The 13,555-nt window shown below is 36.6% G+C and overlaps 1 protein-coding gene across 1 annotated transcript in view; it reads left to right on the plus strand.

The window, feature by feature from the left end:
• The window catches only part of LOC138698005 (uncharacterized), a 279,462-nt gene extending 266,839 nt beyond the window's left edge, over nucleotides 1-12,623 (plus strand). Inside the window, exon 4 of the mRNA XM_069823682.1 lies at nucleotides 3,988-12,623. Within this exon, the coding sequence (XP_069679783.1) occupies nucleotides 4,187-6,700 (2,514 nt within the window). The 5' untranslated portion in view covers nucleotides 3,988-4,186 and the 3' untranslated portion in view covers nucleotides 6,701-12,623. The remainder of the gene's footprint in view (nucleotides 1-3,987) is intronic.
• The last annotated feature ends 932 nt before the right edge of the window (nucleotides 12,624-13,555 follow it).

A 13,555-nucleotide genomic window follows, 5' to 3' on the forward strand; every position in this document is an offset into this window, starting at 1 on the left:
AATCCGTTTATTATTTACATAAATGTCATAATTTTTAGCAACCAACAGAAACGAAATTAAAGAAGCCTTCACTAGTACAGATCTCCTATTATATCTCTGCCGATGAGTGACCGGTAAATTTAAAGTGGCTTATCTTGGTCGTTGGCGTCAGAGCATTATAAACATTGCAAACTTCTGCCATCTCTCTTGCCCTCATCGCAAAATGTGACGTCACATAGAGGCAGAGCGTGGCTAACGAGAAAGACAGGCTACGGGTCGACGTCACATTCTAAGTCATAACATGGCTAATATTGAACAAGTTTATATGTAAATGCACGTTTAACAGGAGTTTAATATAGAAATTCCTTTGTTTTTTTAAAACTTTGAATATGTATTTATTTTATATTAGGCGGTTGTCAACATGGCCATGACTAGACCATGATAACCACGTGACTCCATTTCGTGCCGAAGCCTGTTATTTCTCGTTAGCCACAGAGGCAGAGATATAATAGGAGATCTGTAAACAGTAATTAGAGTAATTAGGAATTAAGTCGCCTACCTTCAATATATCACTAAAGTAGTGGAATAGTGAGATTCCCTTGTCCATAACAGCTTGGCACAAAGTGTGCGGTTTGACACATTGATATTACAAGTATCATTTGCAAGGGTTAGATACAGGTTTCCCATAACAATGAAAGACGATCTGGAAACCTAACACCAGCTGGAAGGCGGTTCCAATTACATGGATACACTTCAGCCTACCGACTTGGGTTACTTTGTGATCACGTTAAGAACTTGACCTTTGTTGGGAAACAAGCTGATCAGGTTAAGAGCGGTTTCAAGGTCGATTCCAATTATTTATAAGCTCACTAAATAAAATGAGCTAAGATTTATGTGTGATAGCACGTTTCCGAGGCTTGGAATATCGATACGTGCGTATCACGATTATTATCTTTCTTGTTAAACTTAATCTGTACTCAAGTGGTCAGCATTTGAGTAGTATATTTCGACAGAACAGAGGTTTCCTACGAAAAAGTTAAACATGAACACTAAGGACAGCAAGTTAAAGGACAATACGGGTAGCAAAGCAAATGAATGAAATTAAATTTATAATATCAGTAAAACAAAAGCCTAACGATGTACGCGAGAAATTTTGAGAAAATTGATTTAGATCTTCAAACAAGATTTCGCTTAGCTTACAATTCATTTTGAAGGATCAGATAAGTAAATTGTAATTTTATTAATAAAAAAATGTTGTAATTCAGTCATATGACTTATCATGTAATGTAATAAAATGTATGTAATGTAAACTATGTTGTAGGTTACATTAAATTGGAAGTCATATGACTGAATTGTAACGTTTTTTAGTAAAAATATTAGTGCAATGTTGTTACGAATGCAGTTATGAACTTCACTGCCGGATTAAGAAGATTTAGGATAGAAATTCATTTGAAAGACGATCTTTGTACCACACTTTCTTATCGTGCATTAATTGGGAAGTTTGAAGAAAAGGGTTCAGTTCATGAAAAAAATGAAATCGGAAAGATACGTAATTAGTGATATTCAGGTTGCAGAGATTCTTCATAATGAATCCGTTTTCAAGAAGTCATAAATTTCGTTTCTGTGCCATGTTGATTACTATTGTTATGGAAAACACAAAGTGTTCGGGATTACTGAGAAGGCTAATTGATATTTACGTTTCATTCAGGGCCTAATTATTCTTTTTTACTTGAAATGTTTGTACCTGTACCCATTTGTCTGTAATATAAGCACAACTACTGAGTGAACGGGCGTACTGGAATTGGTTCCCAAATCTGTGAATCGGTTCCCATTTCGTCGCAGCGCTATACTCGAGTTGGTTCCAGGTTGATTTCTCATGTGTACTGCAATTGGTTTCAGCGCTAGACCAAGCAAGAAAACATTTATCTTCCCATTTCATACAGACTTAGAGCTGTCAACTACTGTCTACGTTAGTAGGTAAGTTAAAATGTTTTGTGCTTGGCGGACACACTGCATCGAAAAACTTCATAATTTTATTTAAAGTTGCAGTATCAGTAGTGTTGTAATTATGTTCGACGTTGCATTCCATTATAATATCTGAATCAGAAAGTTTCACGAAATACTTACATCCTCTTTTAACACAAATATATATTTCCACACCACCAGAAAATGTTTCCTGAAAACCGAACTTGTTATCTTTGACCACTAAGAGTTTCTTCCCCTTTTCACTGAGCATAGTAGTGAAATCCATGCTGTCCTGTACTTCCACTGCCACTACTCTGCTAATCACTGAAACTTATGATCGGTATTTATATTTTAACCTAGGTGGAACCACGGGTCATGATCGATTAACCTAGGTGGAACCACGGGTCATGATCGATTATAGGTGGCATTATAGGCAATAACAACTACCTCATCCCGTTGTTGATATTTGAACATACAGTATTTCACTACTCTGCTACATGATCGATAAACATTCCCTTCCCATACAGCCTTGGAACCTACTCGCGTTGTTGATATTTGAGCATGAGGAACCTACTCACGTTGTTTATATTTGAACATGGGGAACCTACTCACGTTGTTGATATTCTGTTTGGGAACCAACTGAAGAACAGCGGAGTAAACAGTATAGAGCAGAACAGGTTTCACGGTTGGCCGTCAGGCTATGCGCGCACAGGTGGGGGACTCAAGGTCGCGCGAGGCTTCTGTTCTGCTCTATATTGTTCACCCACTATAACATGTTTACGCCCTTCTCAAAACCTGATGTAGGTTTTATAATATATTTAATGAAAAATACATTTCAAAACTTCAAACTTTCTCGTACAAATATAGTCGGCCTGGATGGCGCAGTCGGTAGAGTGCTGGCCATCTGTGCCTGAGGTTGCGGGTGCGATCCCGGTCCAGGTCGATGGCATTTAAGTGCGCTTTAAGTGTGCTTAATGCGACAAGCTCGTGTCAGTAGAGCCGGACAAAATTCCGGCACACCTGCGACGCTGATATAACTTCCGTAGTTGCGAACGTCGTTAAATAAAACATAATTTACTTATACAATAACTCCATAACCGGTATACGTTACTGTATATGTCATATATGTAATGTACTGGATTGTCACGTAGGAACACAGTTCATTTCTCTTAAGGAATTTTAACGAAACATCAACTTATTTGAAATGAAATAGTACTCATCATTCAAAATCAGCAACTAAAGAAGAAAGTTGACTTTTTTTTCCTGAAAACTTATATTATAGGCCTACCGTAATAGATTCATCAGAGCTTATATGAAGCAAATTAATAAGGCAGCGGCAGGAAATTGAAATTATTGAAGCAGGAGTCGATTTTCTTGGTTCTATGTCAGCACGTGAACAAGTAGCCTATCTAATAACGAAGAAAATTTATTTTATGTAATTAATAAATATCTACATTAAATTTACAATCCTAACTTTTGCACATGTATACCTATTACTAATGCTAAATTTTCTTAAAGAAATTGATCTGTCACTAATAGGAAACACAGCTCTAAGTTGCATGCGACAAAAATACTTGAAGTCAACATTTAAATAACAGAATAAGATTCCGGTTCAATTAGTATTGTAGATTTAATACCCATCTTAATCTTTACTATAATTTGTGTAGTGAAGTTAGTGTTAAGGGCATCTTAGTTCTTATGTTGTGTATTTTAATAATAATTGTATACGTTAGGTTCGCGAATATATTTTTACCATAAACATGGTTTTGCCTTCACTGGCGTGTATTAATAAACTAACTCACTGACTATGATTAATTTTACAGGAAGTTTCGAGTGCTATTATTCATTTCCTTGTAATATTTACTGAAATAATTATATACTTCTTGTTTCACAGAGCTGGCTGTAAGCAGATCTAGTATGTTAAAAATTAATAAAATATCCAAACATTTATTACCTGAAGAAAAAAAAAACAATCACTTACCGCAATACTTAAAGAAATGTCTGGACTTGTAATCATGCATTATTTTTCTTTTCTAATTACAGGTTTGGAAAAAACGAACGAACCAAACCGTGACTGAGCAAGATGGCGGCGAACTTTAACCTCATAGACCAACAACGGTGGGCACAGAAGAACAAGATTTACAGCAGGAGCAAGGAGACTTGGAAATAAAACTACCTCCACGGGAAGTTTGAGGAAGGGAGAATTCTGCGGTGGAGGCGAAAGACAAAATAATTAATCAGCATGCAGTGTGAGGCTATTCTCCTCGGAAGAGAGCCGGTAGATGGGGCAGTGGACGCCAGCAGCCTCGCCACTCTAATTCGCTCGCTGCTGCCTGCGAATCGCAGCGTGGCGGGGCCACGAGGATGGTCGAACAACGGCGACGACCGTCTGGACCGCCGGTACATTCTCCGCTGTCGGGATGGATTAGAACTGATCAAACGCCCGCTGAACCACAAGCATAATTCAAAGCGGCATGACGATGAAGGTTTCGAATCCGACGGTGACGACGATTCAGCTTCAACCAGATCCTTGGGATCATCAGCCGATGATACCATGAGCAACTCTTCGTCATGTTGTTTTGTTGACGACCATGTCTTCAAGTGCCATCCAAATACGACCACTGTAGCCACGCCTGGGCGACCTACGCCTTCGACACGGGCCACATCGTCATCTACATCATCCTGCGTGTCGTCCGTAGCTACGGACAGTGCTAACAGCAGTGGAGCTTCTGATACTGAAGACACTTCGTCGCCACCAACACCATCTCCAACGACTGTAGGCACAACCTCAGTTTCGGCGATTGTTAAGTCCCTGTCTCTCTTTCAGCAGAGAAATTCAGCGACGGCAGTCAAACCGACGGTTCCAACAGCGACAACAGTAGTCAACAGTAAAGATGAGCACGAAGATTCAAGAGAGACATACGCCGTTAACGAAATCGCATTCTGTCACATTGATCCTTCATTTCAACGTGTTGTTGTCTGGGTTGTTAAGAAGAGGAGATCCCAAAGACTGTCCCCATCTGGTACTGATACGTCGTCAGGGTTGGAAGCAATAGTATTCGAATGCTCAAGTGAGGAAAACATGAAGAAACTCTGTGAAAGTTTCCAAGAGACGAGTCGGCGCGTGAAACTAGACCAGTACAGACACCCTCACAGAAGAAAAGACACATCTCCAGCACCAAATAGAACACAAGCATTGAGCAGTTCATCGCAGTCAACTCTCACACCAGAGTCCATCATTAAGGCCTTGAAAGAGGCATCGGAAAAAAATCCTACACTTAAAACAACAACGAAACCTATCACTAAGCCCATCCATCTACCAACAACAAGAACTTCATCCAACAGCTCTGGTCCTAGCAGTGAAGTTGAAGTCCTTTCAACAGTTGCAGGAACCAGGTTCAACTTAGTTCAGAGGACAGATGGAGATGGCGTCACTCACATTGAAGTCTCGAGGGGTCTTCCAATGGAAAATCCAGTCGAGAATCTTATAGCTTTAGACGACGATCAGGAGTTGTGTGGACCGTCGAGCATTATAAGTATCAGCACTCCTGACGTTGGAAATCTTCTCTCGGCAAACACCAGTGCAGGGAATAAGTCAAGATTCTGCAAAGAGATAGAGGGTGTGATTCGCTCAGATGTTGATGTATCAGGTACGAGAAAGGAGATAATGCAAAGGCAGAGACAACCGGCCATATTGGTAATACATTCAGGTAATGGTGAGGACGACTCTGGTGGGGAACTGAGGAAGGTGTGGTCACCACCACCTTCAACGACACTGCCTCAGGCCTCGGCAGAAGATGATGAAAACAACTCGAATTCAACTGAACCACCTCAGAGGCCAGAACGTAAGAGGTATACGCGCAGAAACAAAGCACCAGCACCACAACCCCCATCCCAACCGATAAAAAGTCCAAATGCACTAGATTCGGTCAATAACAAGAAACTGCCTCTAACAAAAAGCCAATCGGACGCGAATGCGACTGTAATGTCACAAAAGAGACTTGGAAGTAGCAACAACCAACAAATGGTAGTCAGAGGGCAATTTATTAGAGTATCGGTGGATCAGCAACAGCCTCAACCAACAATGGTAGTACCTGTCATTCAACAAGGCGCTTGGCTTTATGGTAACGGTGTAAACACTGGAAATCTGGTGGCCTACTCACCAGCACCGCCGGCTTGGGGAATACCCGTCACAACATCACTAAAATCTGGTTCAAATAAGAGCGTAAACAAGAACAAGAGTCACACTAAAAAGAAAGACGTTGAAGAAGTATTCAGTAATTCTCCTTCACCTCAATACCAACAAACTCAGCAGCAACAGCAGACGCAGCAGCATTATCAGAAGAACAGAAACCGGAGTCGCAACGCAATCAATGGAAACCATCGTAGCAAAAGTCCGCCAGCGAGGAGGCCGATGGCGTATCGTTACATAGACACGGTTCCCGCTTCGAATACTGCCAACACCCTGTCCAACAGGTTCTTTGGACTATCGCAAAAGCTGAAGGAGATCGGGGGAGCAGTGGTTAACTCATCTTCAACATCACTACCCTATACTGAAACTGCGCGTAGAAGAAATAGTATTGGGGAACTGCCTGCAAGATTCGAATATCTGGGAGAAGGGTGTGGAGGGAACACCGAAGGAAAGAATGGCGGAAATCTTAAATCCGTTATAAAAAAGAATCGAAGGATAGGTGAATATTCCGAACCTAAGAAAGTCACTTTCAGCGCTTATGCAACGGTCCAGGTTGTCGATTAGGTAACAGGCCTATCATTTGACTTGAGTAACTTAACCTTAGTGCAGAAATGTGATCTAATTTGACACGTTGACATGACTTTAATATTGATCTAGTAATACAAAATTTAACCAAATATAGTTTAAGAAACAATATTTACACAATATTATATTTTTTCAGTCAAATTCATTGGTAAAATACATAATTATAATGCACCAGACTTAAAAAAATACTTGCTTTAATATTATGCGTTAAATAAAAAAGTCAATGTACTATTACTAAATACCAAACTTACCATTGCGTATTTAAAACAAAACTACTTAGTTTTGTCTTTCTGAAATAATGTTAAAAGTATAACAGTGTGTGCCATTAAATATTAAAAAAATTACATTATTCCTTTAATTGTTTACGAAACCAGTTTTTCGGAAGTAAAATCATTAGTTGTAGCAGAATTTTCAGGAATATGTATTTATAAGATATGTTATGATTGAAGAAGGTTCCTTCACATATAAGAATTCAAAATATAAAATTGAGTAGTATCTGAAAGAATAGGTCTCCAGAAAACAACTATAAGGTAATTTTGTCCATGTAAATTCTGGTATATGTATCTATCGTGTGATTTAGTTATAATTTAAGATATACTAAGATGTCAGAGTTATTAAAAGTTATGTCTACTGTATATAGAAAACGGAAGTAGCCGAAGAGCAATTAATAGCGGATTTGAATTGCATTTAACTTGGTCATTACTAGGAACTACTATGCAATTTGTAATAAATTTAGCTTCATAAAGAAAATATCAGGTCATTGGCTCGTACTTCAAGTCTTGTAAGAGGTAAGAGGCATTAACCCTCGAAAACCAAGTGACCTCAAAACCGCAAAGTATTTTTCATCCATGTTTCTTTTGTGTGTAGGTGTGCGTACATGTTCTCTCTTAGCGGAGAGAGGGAAAGCATGCGTGAAACATATTTTATTTCCAGAACTTGAGAGTTTGTTGATGTTATTGCCCTGTACTGGAATAAAGAACCTATAGTTTAAAATTAATTTGCATTAAAAAGTGGGATAGAAATGTGTGAATAATAATCTGGCAGCTCTCTAATACGACAGGTTATTACATAATTAATAATTACACTTAAGAAGTCTACGCACCCATATTGTCCCTAAGCATAGTTTACGCAACAAGCTCTGGGTCAGAAATTGCGTAACAACACGCGACAGGTACAAGGAAAACAGCAAGTCATCAACCTGCGAGAAAGTAGAGTACCGGTACTAATATCCATGCATTTTCTTTTCGTAAAGTAATTCCATCTTTATTCTTTCTTTCTTAGTCGTTGTATACCTCTTTTTGTATGGGCACAATCAGTGTAGAGGTAGTTACATCATTAAAATCGACATTATAGACAACTACGCAAAGTGGGTCTGCCTGGAGTTGGGATTAACACAAGAAAGAACCACTACCGAGTTAACATAAGACATTAGTAAAATAAGGGACACACACCTACTGCAGTTTCATTGTAAGAAGATACATTTCTTCCTTAACTATGTCGAGAATCTGTCTCGGACTGTCTGGTCAAGAAGTACTAACGCTACCACTTGTCTATCACAGCGGACTTGCATCACAATTCTACGTAACGTAATTCAATGTGTGTTCATCTCTCCACTGCTATTTCCCTCCCTCTTCCCTTTTTCTATTACTTTTCTCCTTTCCTTCTTCTTTCTTATAATTTATCTTATATTTTCCTTTCTATTCTGTTAATTTCACTTCTATTTTCGTCCTTCTTTCTTTTAATTTCTCTCGTATTTTCCTTCTTCCTTCTTTCAATACCTCTTCTATCTTCACATTTATTTCTTCTTTTAATTCCTCTTCTATTTTCATTCTTCTTCCTTCTTTTAATTCTTCTTCTATTTTTCTTCTTCTTGTTTTTCTTTTAATTCCTCTTCTGTTTTCCTTCTTTTAATTCTTCTTCTATTAACCTTCTTGTTCCTTCTTTTAATACCTCTTCTACCTTCACACATCTTTATTCTTTTCATTTCTCTTCTATTTTCCTTCTTCTTCCTTCTTTTAATTCCTCTTCTATTTCCCTTTTTCCCAAATCTGCCTCTTCTTAATTCATTTTCCATTTTCCTAATTACCATTCATTTATTTTCCTTCTGTCTCGTATTTCATTTCCTTCTTACTACTCTTAATGTCTGTACCATTTTATTTATCTGCCACCTATTTTTTCTTCAGTTTCTCATCCATTTCCCTTTGTTTCTTCTTACTTATTCCTCTGTATTTCTTCGTTCTATCAATTCTCCCATTTTTCTCTCCAGCACCTCTTTTCTGAACTAAATTGGTTTTCTATTCACCTGCTTTGTACTTCTCTCCCCTTCATTCCTTCTTCCTGAAATTAATTCGTCCTCCATATTATTTCCTCTTTATCTTCTTTTTTTTTAATTCCTACATTTTATTTCTTCTCAATTCTTTCCCTCTATTTAATTCCTTCTCCATCTTTCTTCGCCTTCCTAATTCTCCTTCATCTCTCACTTCTCCATTTCCTTCTTTCTTAACTTCCTACCCTGTCTGCCTCTAATTTTCTCCATTTTCCTTCACCTCCCTATAATTTCCTCTCTTTTCTCTTACTTGTACTTCTTCACCTGCTTCTTCCGTCATTTCATTTTTGGTGCATCTTTGTTCTTCTCCTCCTCCTGTTTACTTATCTTTTTCTTCCAGACTTTTTCCCCCCTTTCTTTCTCAACTAACTTTTGGTCTTTCTTCTCTCCCTAAGCCAATTTCACCTTCCTGTCGATTCTAGCTTCGAAATTGATATTTCTGAATTCTATCATGTTTAATATTTAAAATAAAATATTTCTGGGCAGTGTATTAATTTTTATACTTCATCATCCGTACAGAATATTACCAGACCTTCATACTAATTCTTCAGAACTCTCAAGTTTTCTACAGATACGGGTCTTCAAATGACATGTAAACAGAGTTCGTAATTGAAATACGCCAGTCCACTTTTATTTTTACATCTAGGTACTTATTAACTCCATTTTACACAAGTGAAGAATGCAGCAAGACTTGAGTGTATATCCGATTACGAAAGTCAGAATGTAACTTTCGCAGTAGCGCTAAGAAATTATGATCAAGAATTATGATACGCGCGTATGAGCTGCAGTATAAGGTATGACAAGCTGATTTACAGGTTGCATATGAAACTACTGACCACTTCGCACCTCGAGCAAGGATCAATGACCCTGATATCATTGAGGTACAGTTAATTCAACAAAAAATGTCGCATCCACAATTAAATTAATTTAGTTTCCTTTTAACATAACTTTTGTTTTGGATTTTCAGAAAACTGAAAACTATTTCTTCAGTTTCATTGATGGAAAAGATATAGTACAATATTAACTTCACTTACAGAGACAACGGCACGATTTTATAGCGTTGTACTTTCACGAATGCAATAAGATGAGACAGTTATATTGAAGCTGTGTTAGAATGAGAAATTCATGGGAAATCTTATCACTAAGGTTGGGATAAAGTAGCTGTTTCAGGATAGGCTGTATAGTTGTAGAGGATAGGGCTTTGACTTTCTTCAGACTAAGTAAACACTACCCTCTTCTGCTACTTAAAACTCTACCTGCTGGGAAGAGCGCTCCCTACCCCCTAGCTAGAACATCAGTAAATGGACAGTATAGCCGATAGGACTGGATATAGTACGTCTTCACTACTATCGGTTGGGGAACACATGACAAGTAGTTATGTTTGTAAACAAAACGAAAGGACCAAGGATACCTATCCTGATACAGCTACTTTATCCGAACCTTAATAATCACTCATAGAAAATTATCCCCACTATAGCTTCTTCTACCAGAACTCTCACAGTCGAAGATCGAGCTTCCTTCCCATTAATTAGAAAACTTCAGCTTACTGAACTACTCATCTACATTTAGGTTTGATAAAATGTTTAGTATTAATGTGTTACATGCAATACTGTAACAATAACATATTTTCGACACAGATAGCAGACACACTACATGGACATTTCACACAGGAAGAGAAATAAATGAAAGAATTATTCGTAAATTTCTATACTTCGTGCATGGTACTGAGTAAATAGCTATAATATACGCTTTACGAACTATTGACAACTTCAATTGACAAATCAAATTTAGAATAGGTAACATAGCTGCAATTTTGATCCAGGAGGGATCGCGCAGAAACATTTCCTGTAGATTTTGTTGTTCAATCATTGGACAATAATGTTGAGTTGAGAATTACGACCTTACTGTCTTGCATAAGTGCTGTTGATATTATAAACACGCAAAACGCATTAAAAAATTTAATATGGTAACCAAAGTTAACATCCGAAATAACGTATTTAACAGAATGTATCATTTAAGTAGTATATGTCTATATAACATTCAGAACTCAATGCAATTACAACGCTGTTAGTGTAACAGTCTTCATTTTGTGTAATATACATGTATAGTACCTATAGAGTATACTACGCTTCCATCCATGAAAATCAGTGTTTAATATTATGTAATATGCTTGTTGGAAAATTGGGTGTGATGTCAAGAGAATGTCTAGCTGCAGGCTAAGAAAAGATAAGGCAGTTAGTAAACTACATAAAGTTTCGCGAAAGACTTTTTGCTAGTTTAATTATTATTCAATAGCCCTATAAAGTTTTCTAGTTAGCGATATTCCAGTGGTAGTATGAACAGCTGTTACTGGTATAAGAAAGCTCAACGTATGTGGTATTGTATAGATGAACTTTGTTTCCAGAAGCTAATGATTACTGTGGTTTTGAAGTGTTGTGATGTTGTACAGAACAATATTCACTGTATAGTTGGTAGTCCTTGTTATTTGTATAATATACACTTTTTTAAACTTGCTCACCCAATCATCTAGTTCTTAGAGTGAATGATACTTCTAATGAGATGTTTCTTCAAGATTTGACTCAAGGTGGTCAAAGTGTATTTGATAGTGTAATCTTCGTAATTACAAAACGCAGGTGACACCAAATGCTTCGTAACATCTGTAGACGTTTACGTGAAAGACAAATTTTTATCGATATTCAATTATTTTATCTTCCAAGCGCAAAACAGGATAGTTTTCCATAAATATTTACAATTTTTATTTTAATAGCAGTTACTTTTAAAAATAATACGCTGCAAACTCCACCAAATTTATGGCGTAGGATTACAAATGTAATAACTCCAGGAAAAATATAAGGTATCCTAGACTTACCCTTCAGGAGATGCAAAAATTTATCTGAAAAAGAAATAAATAATTCAGTGAAATACAAAATTAAAATGCATTACTTCTGAATTTATATTTACTAATTTATATAAACACATTTACAAAAATAAAAATTAAGTAGAAATGTTTTAATTATGGCTTTAAGTGAACTAGGCAGTTTATAACAACAATGGAACATGTCAAAATAAGGAATCTTGCCAGTTGTATGCCTTTTCTTCTGTCAAATTTGTAGTGTACATAATACGATAAATATGAAATAAGCACAAATTAAGTAAAATAGGTAGGCCTAAAATTCATACAAAAGTTATCCTTACAACTGTACATTAAGTGCAAATGTGATTCACAAAAGTTTATCCTGTTTTATGTGTGCTACAGTTTCTAATTTTATTCCTCTTTGTTTAACCACATACAAAGCTTTCCAGTCGTTACATAATCGAAATAATAATTGCATGCTGTTCACATTCTTTCGGCAGGCAACTGTTGATAGTTACTTAAAACAAAAGACAGCTATTGCGCAATCTTAATAATTATCTGTGTTCCAGGAATTTGCCTGATCGAGAGTGTTTTCACAATTATTGAATTATTAATGTTTTTGTAGTGTAATATAACGAAATATCACATAGTCATTTTTAAGTGTTTTGCCATTGTTATACGTTGCTGAATAAATATAAACACTGTACTGAAGAGAAACAGAAGTATTTATTTTCTTACGTAAAACACAGAGGAGCTCAATATTTGACAATATTTATAAATATTGAATTTCTGAATATGTTTGGAACAAAAATCAGACACAAACCTGTTATGGTCGTGAAATATTCTCAAACCCAAAAGTAACATAGAAGTAGACAAGGATAAATTGCATTTATATACGGTAAATATGTGGAACAAATTTTGAGCTCTATCTCTAAATTTATTCCTGATCATAACATCCTGATTTCCTTTTAAAGACTTGATAATATGCTCAGATATTAACACGAGGAATCTGAAAGATACCATAATTCATATGCAATGTACAAACTACTCTTTCTACAATTTTCATTCGTTTAGGTTCTTGGCGAAGAGAGCTGGACACATGACACTCGGCTGACGTCATGCCACCTCAAGGACACGAGTGCACGCTTATTTCGCGCAGTTTGGTTCCGTAGTTTTCTTCATCGTGCAGTGTACAGTGCGATAACACTCTTTTATGTAATGAAATGTTGAATACAATGACTCACACGAGTAGGTTGCCCCCAAAATTGAGATATCTCTTATTATATTCTTTTAATTTACAATAGTTTTGTTCATTTACTTGTTTCCAAGATTCAGTGATTGAACAGTGACTTAGTTGTAACTGTTTCAGTTTTTCAATTTCCAAAAGCTTCAACTTTACACAGCCGAATCAACCACAACTGGCCTGGAATTCTCTATGACGTCAACAAGAAAGGGATTTTCCAAAAAGAAAAAAAAAAAAACAAATAAAAGAAAGAAATAAAAAAGAGAAAGTTTAAGTGCGCTAATACAGTAAATATGTCATTTATTTCTTTCGCCAGCCCATTTAGTTCACATATGTAATCTCCTAGTTTTACTTCATTTTCAAATATTTTTTCATAGAGGCTTTATGACTCAGAATTAAAAAAAAAGCCAA

Source organism: Periplaneta americana, chromosome 1, assembly GCF_040183065.1.
Source record: "Periplaneta americana isolate PAMFEO1 chromosome 1, P.americana_PAMFEO1_priV1, whole genome shotgun sequence".
NCBI lineage: Eukaryota > Metazoa > Arthropoda > Insecta > Blattodea > Blattidae > Periplaneta > Periplaneta americana.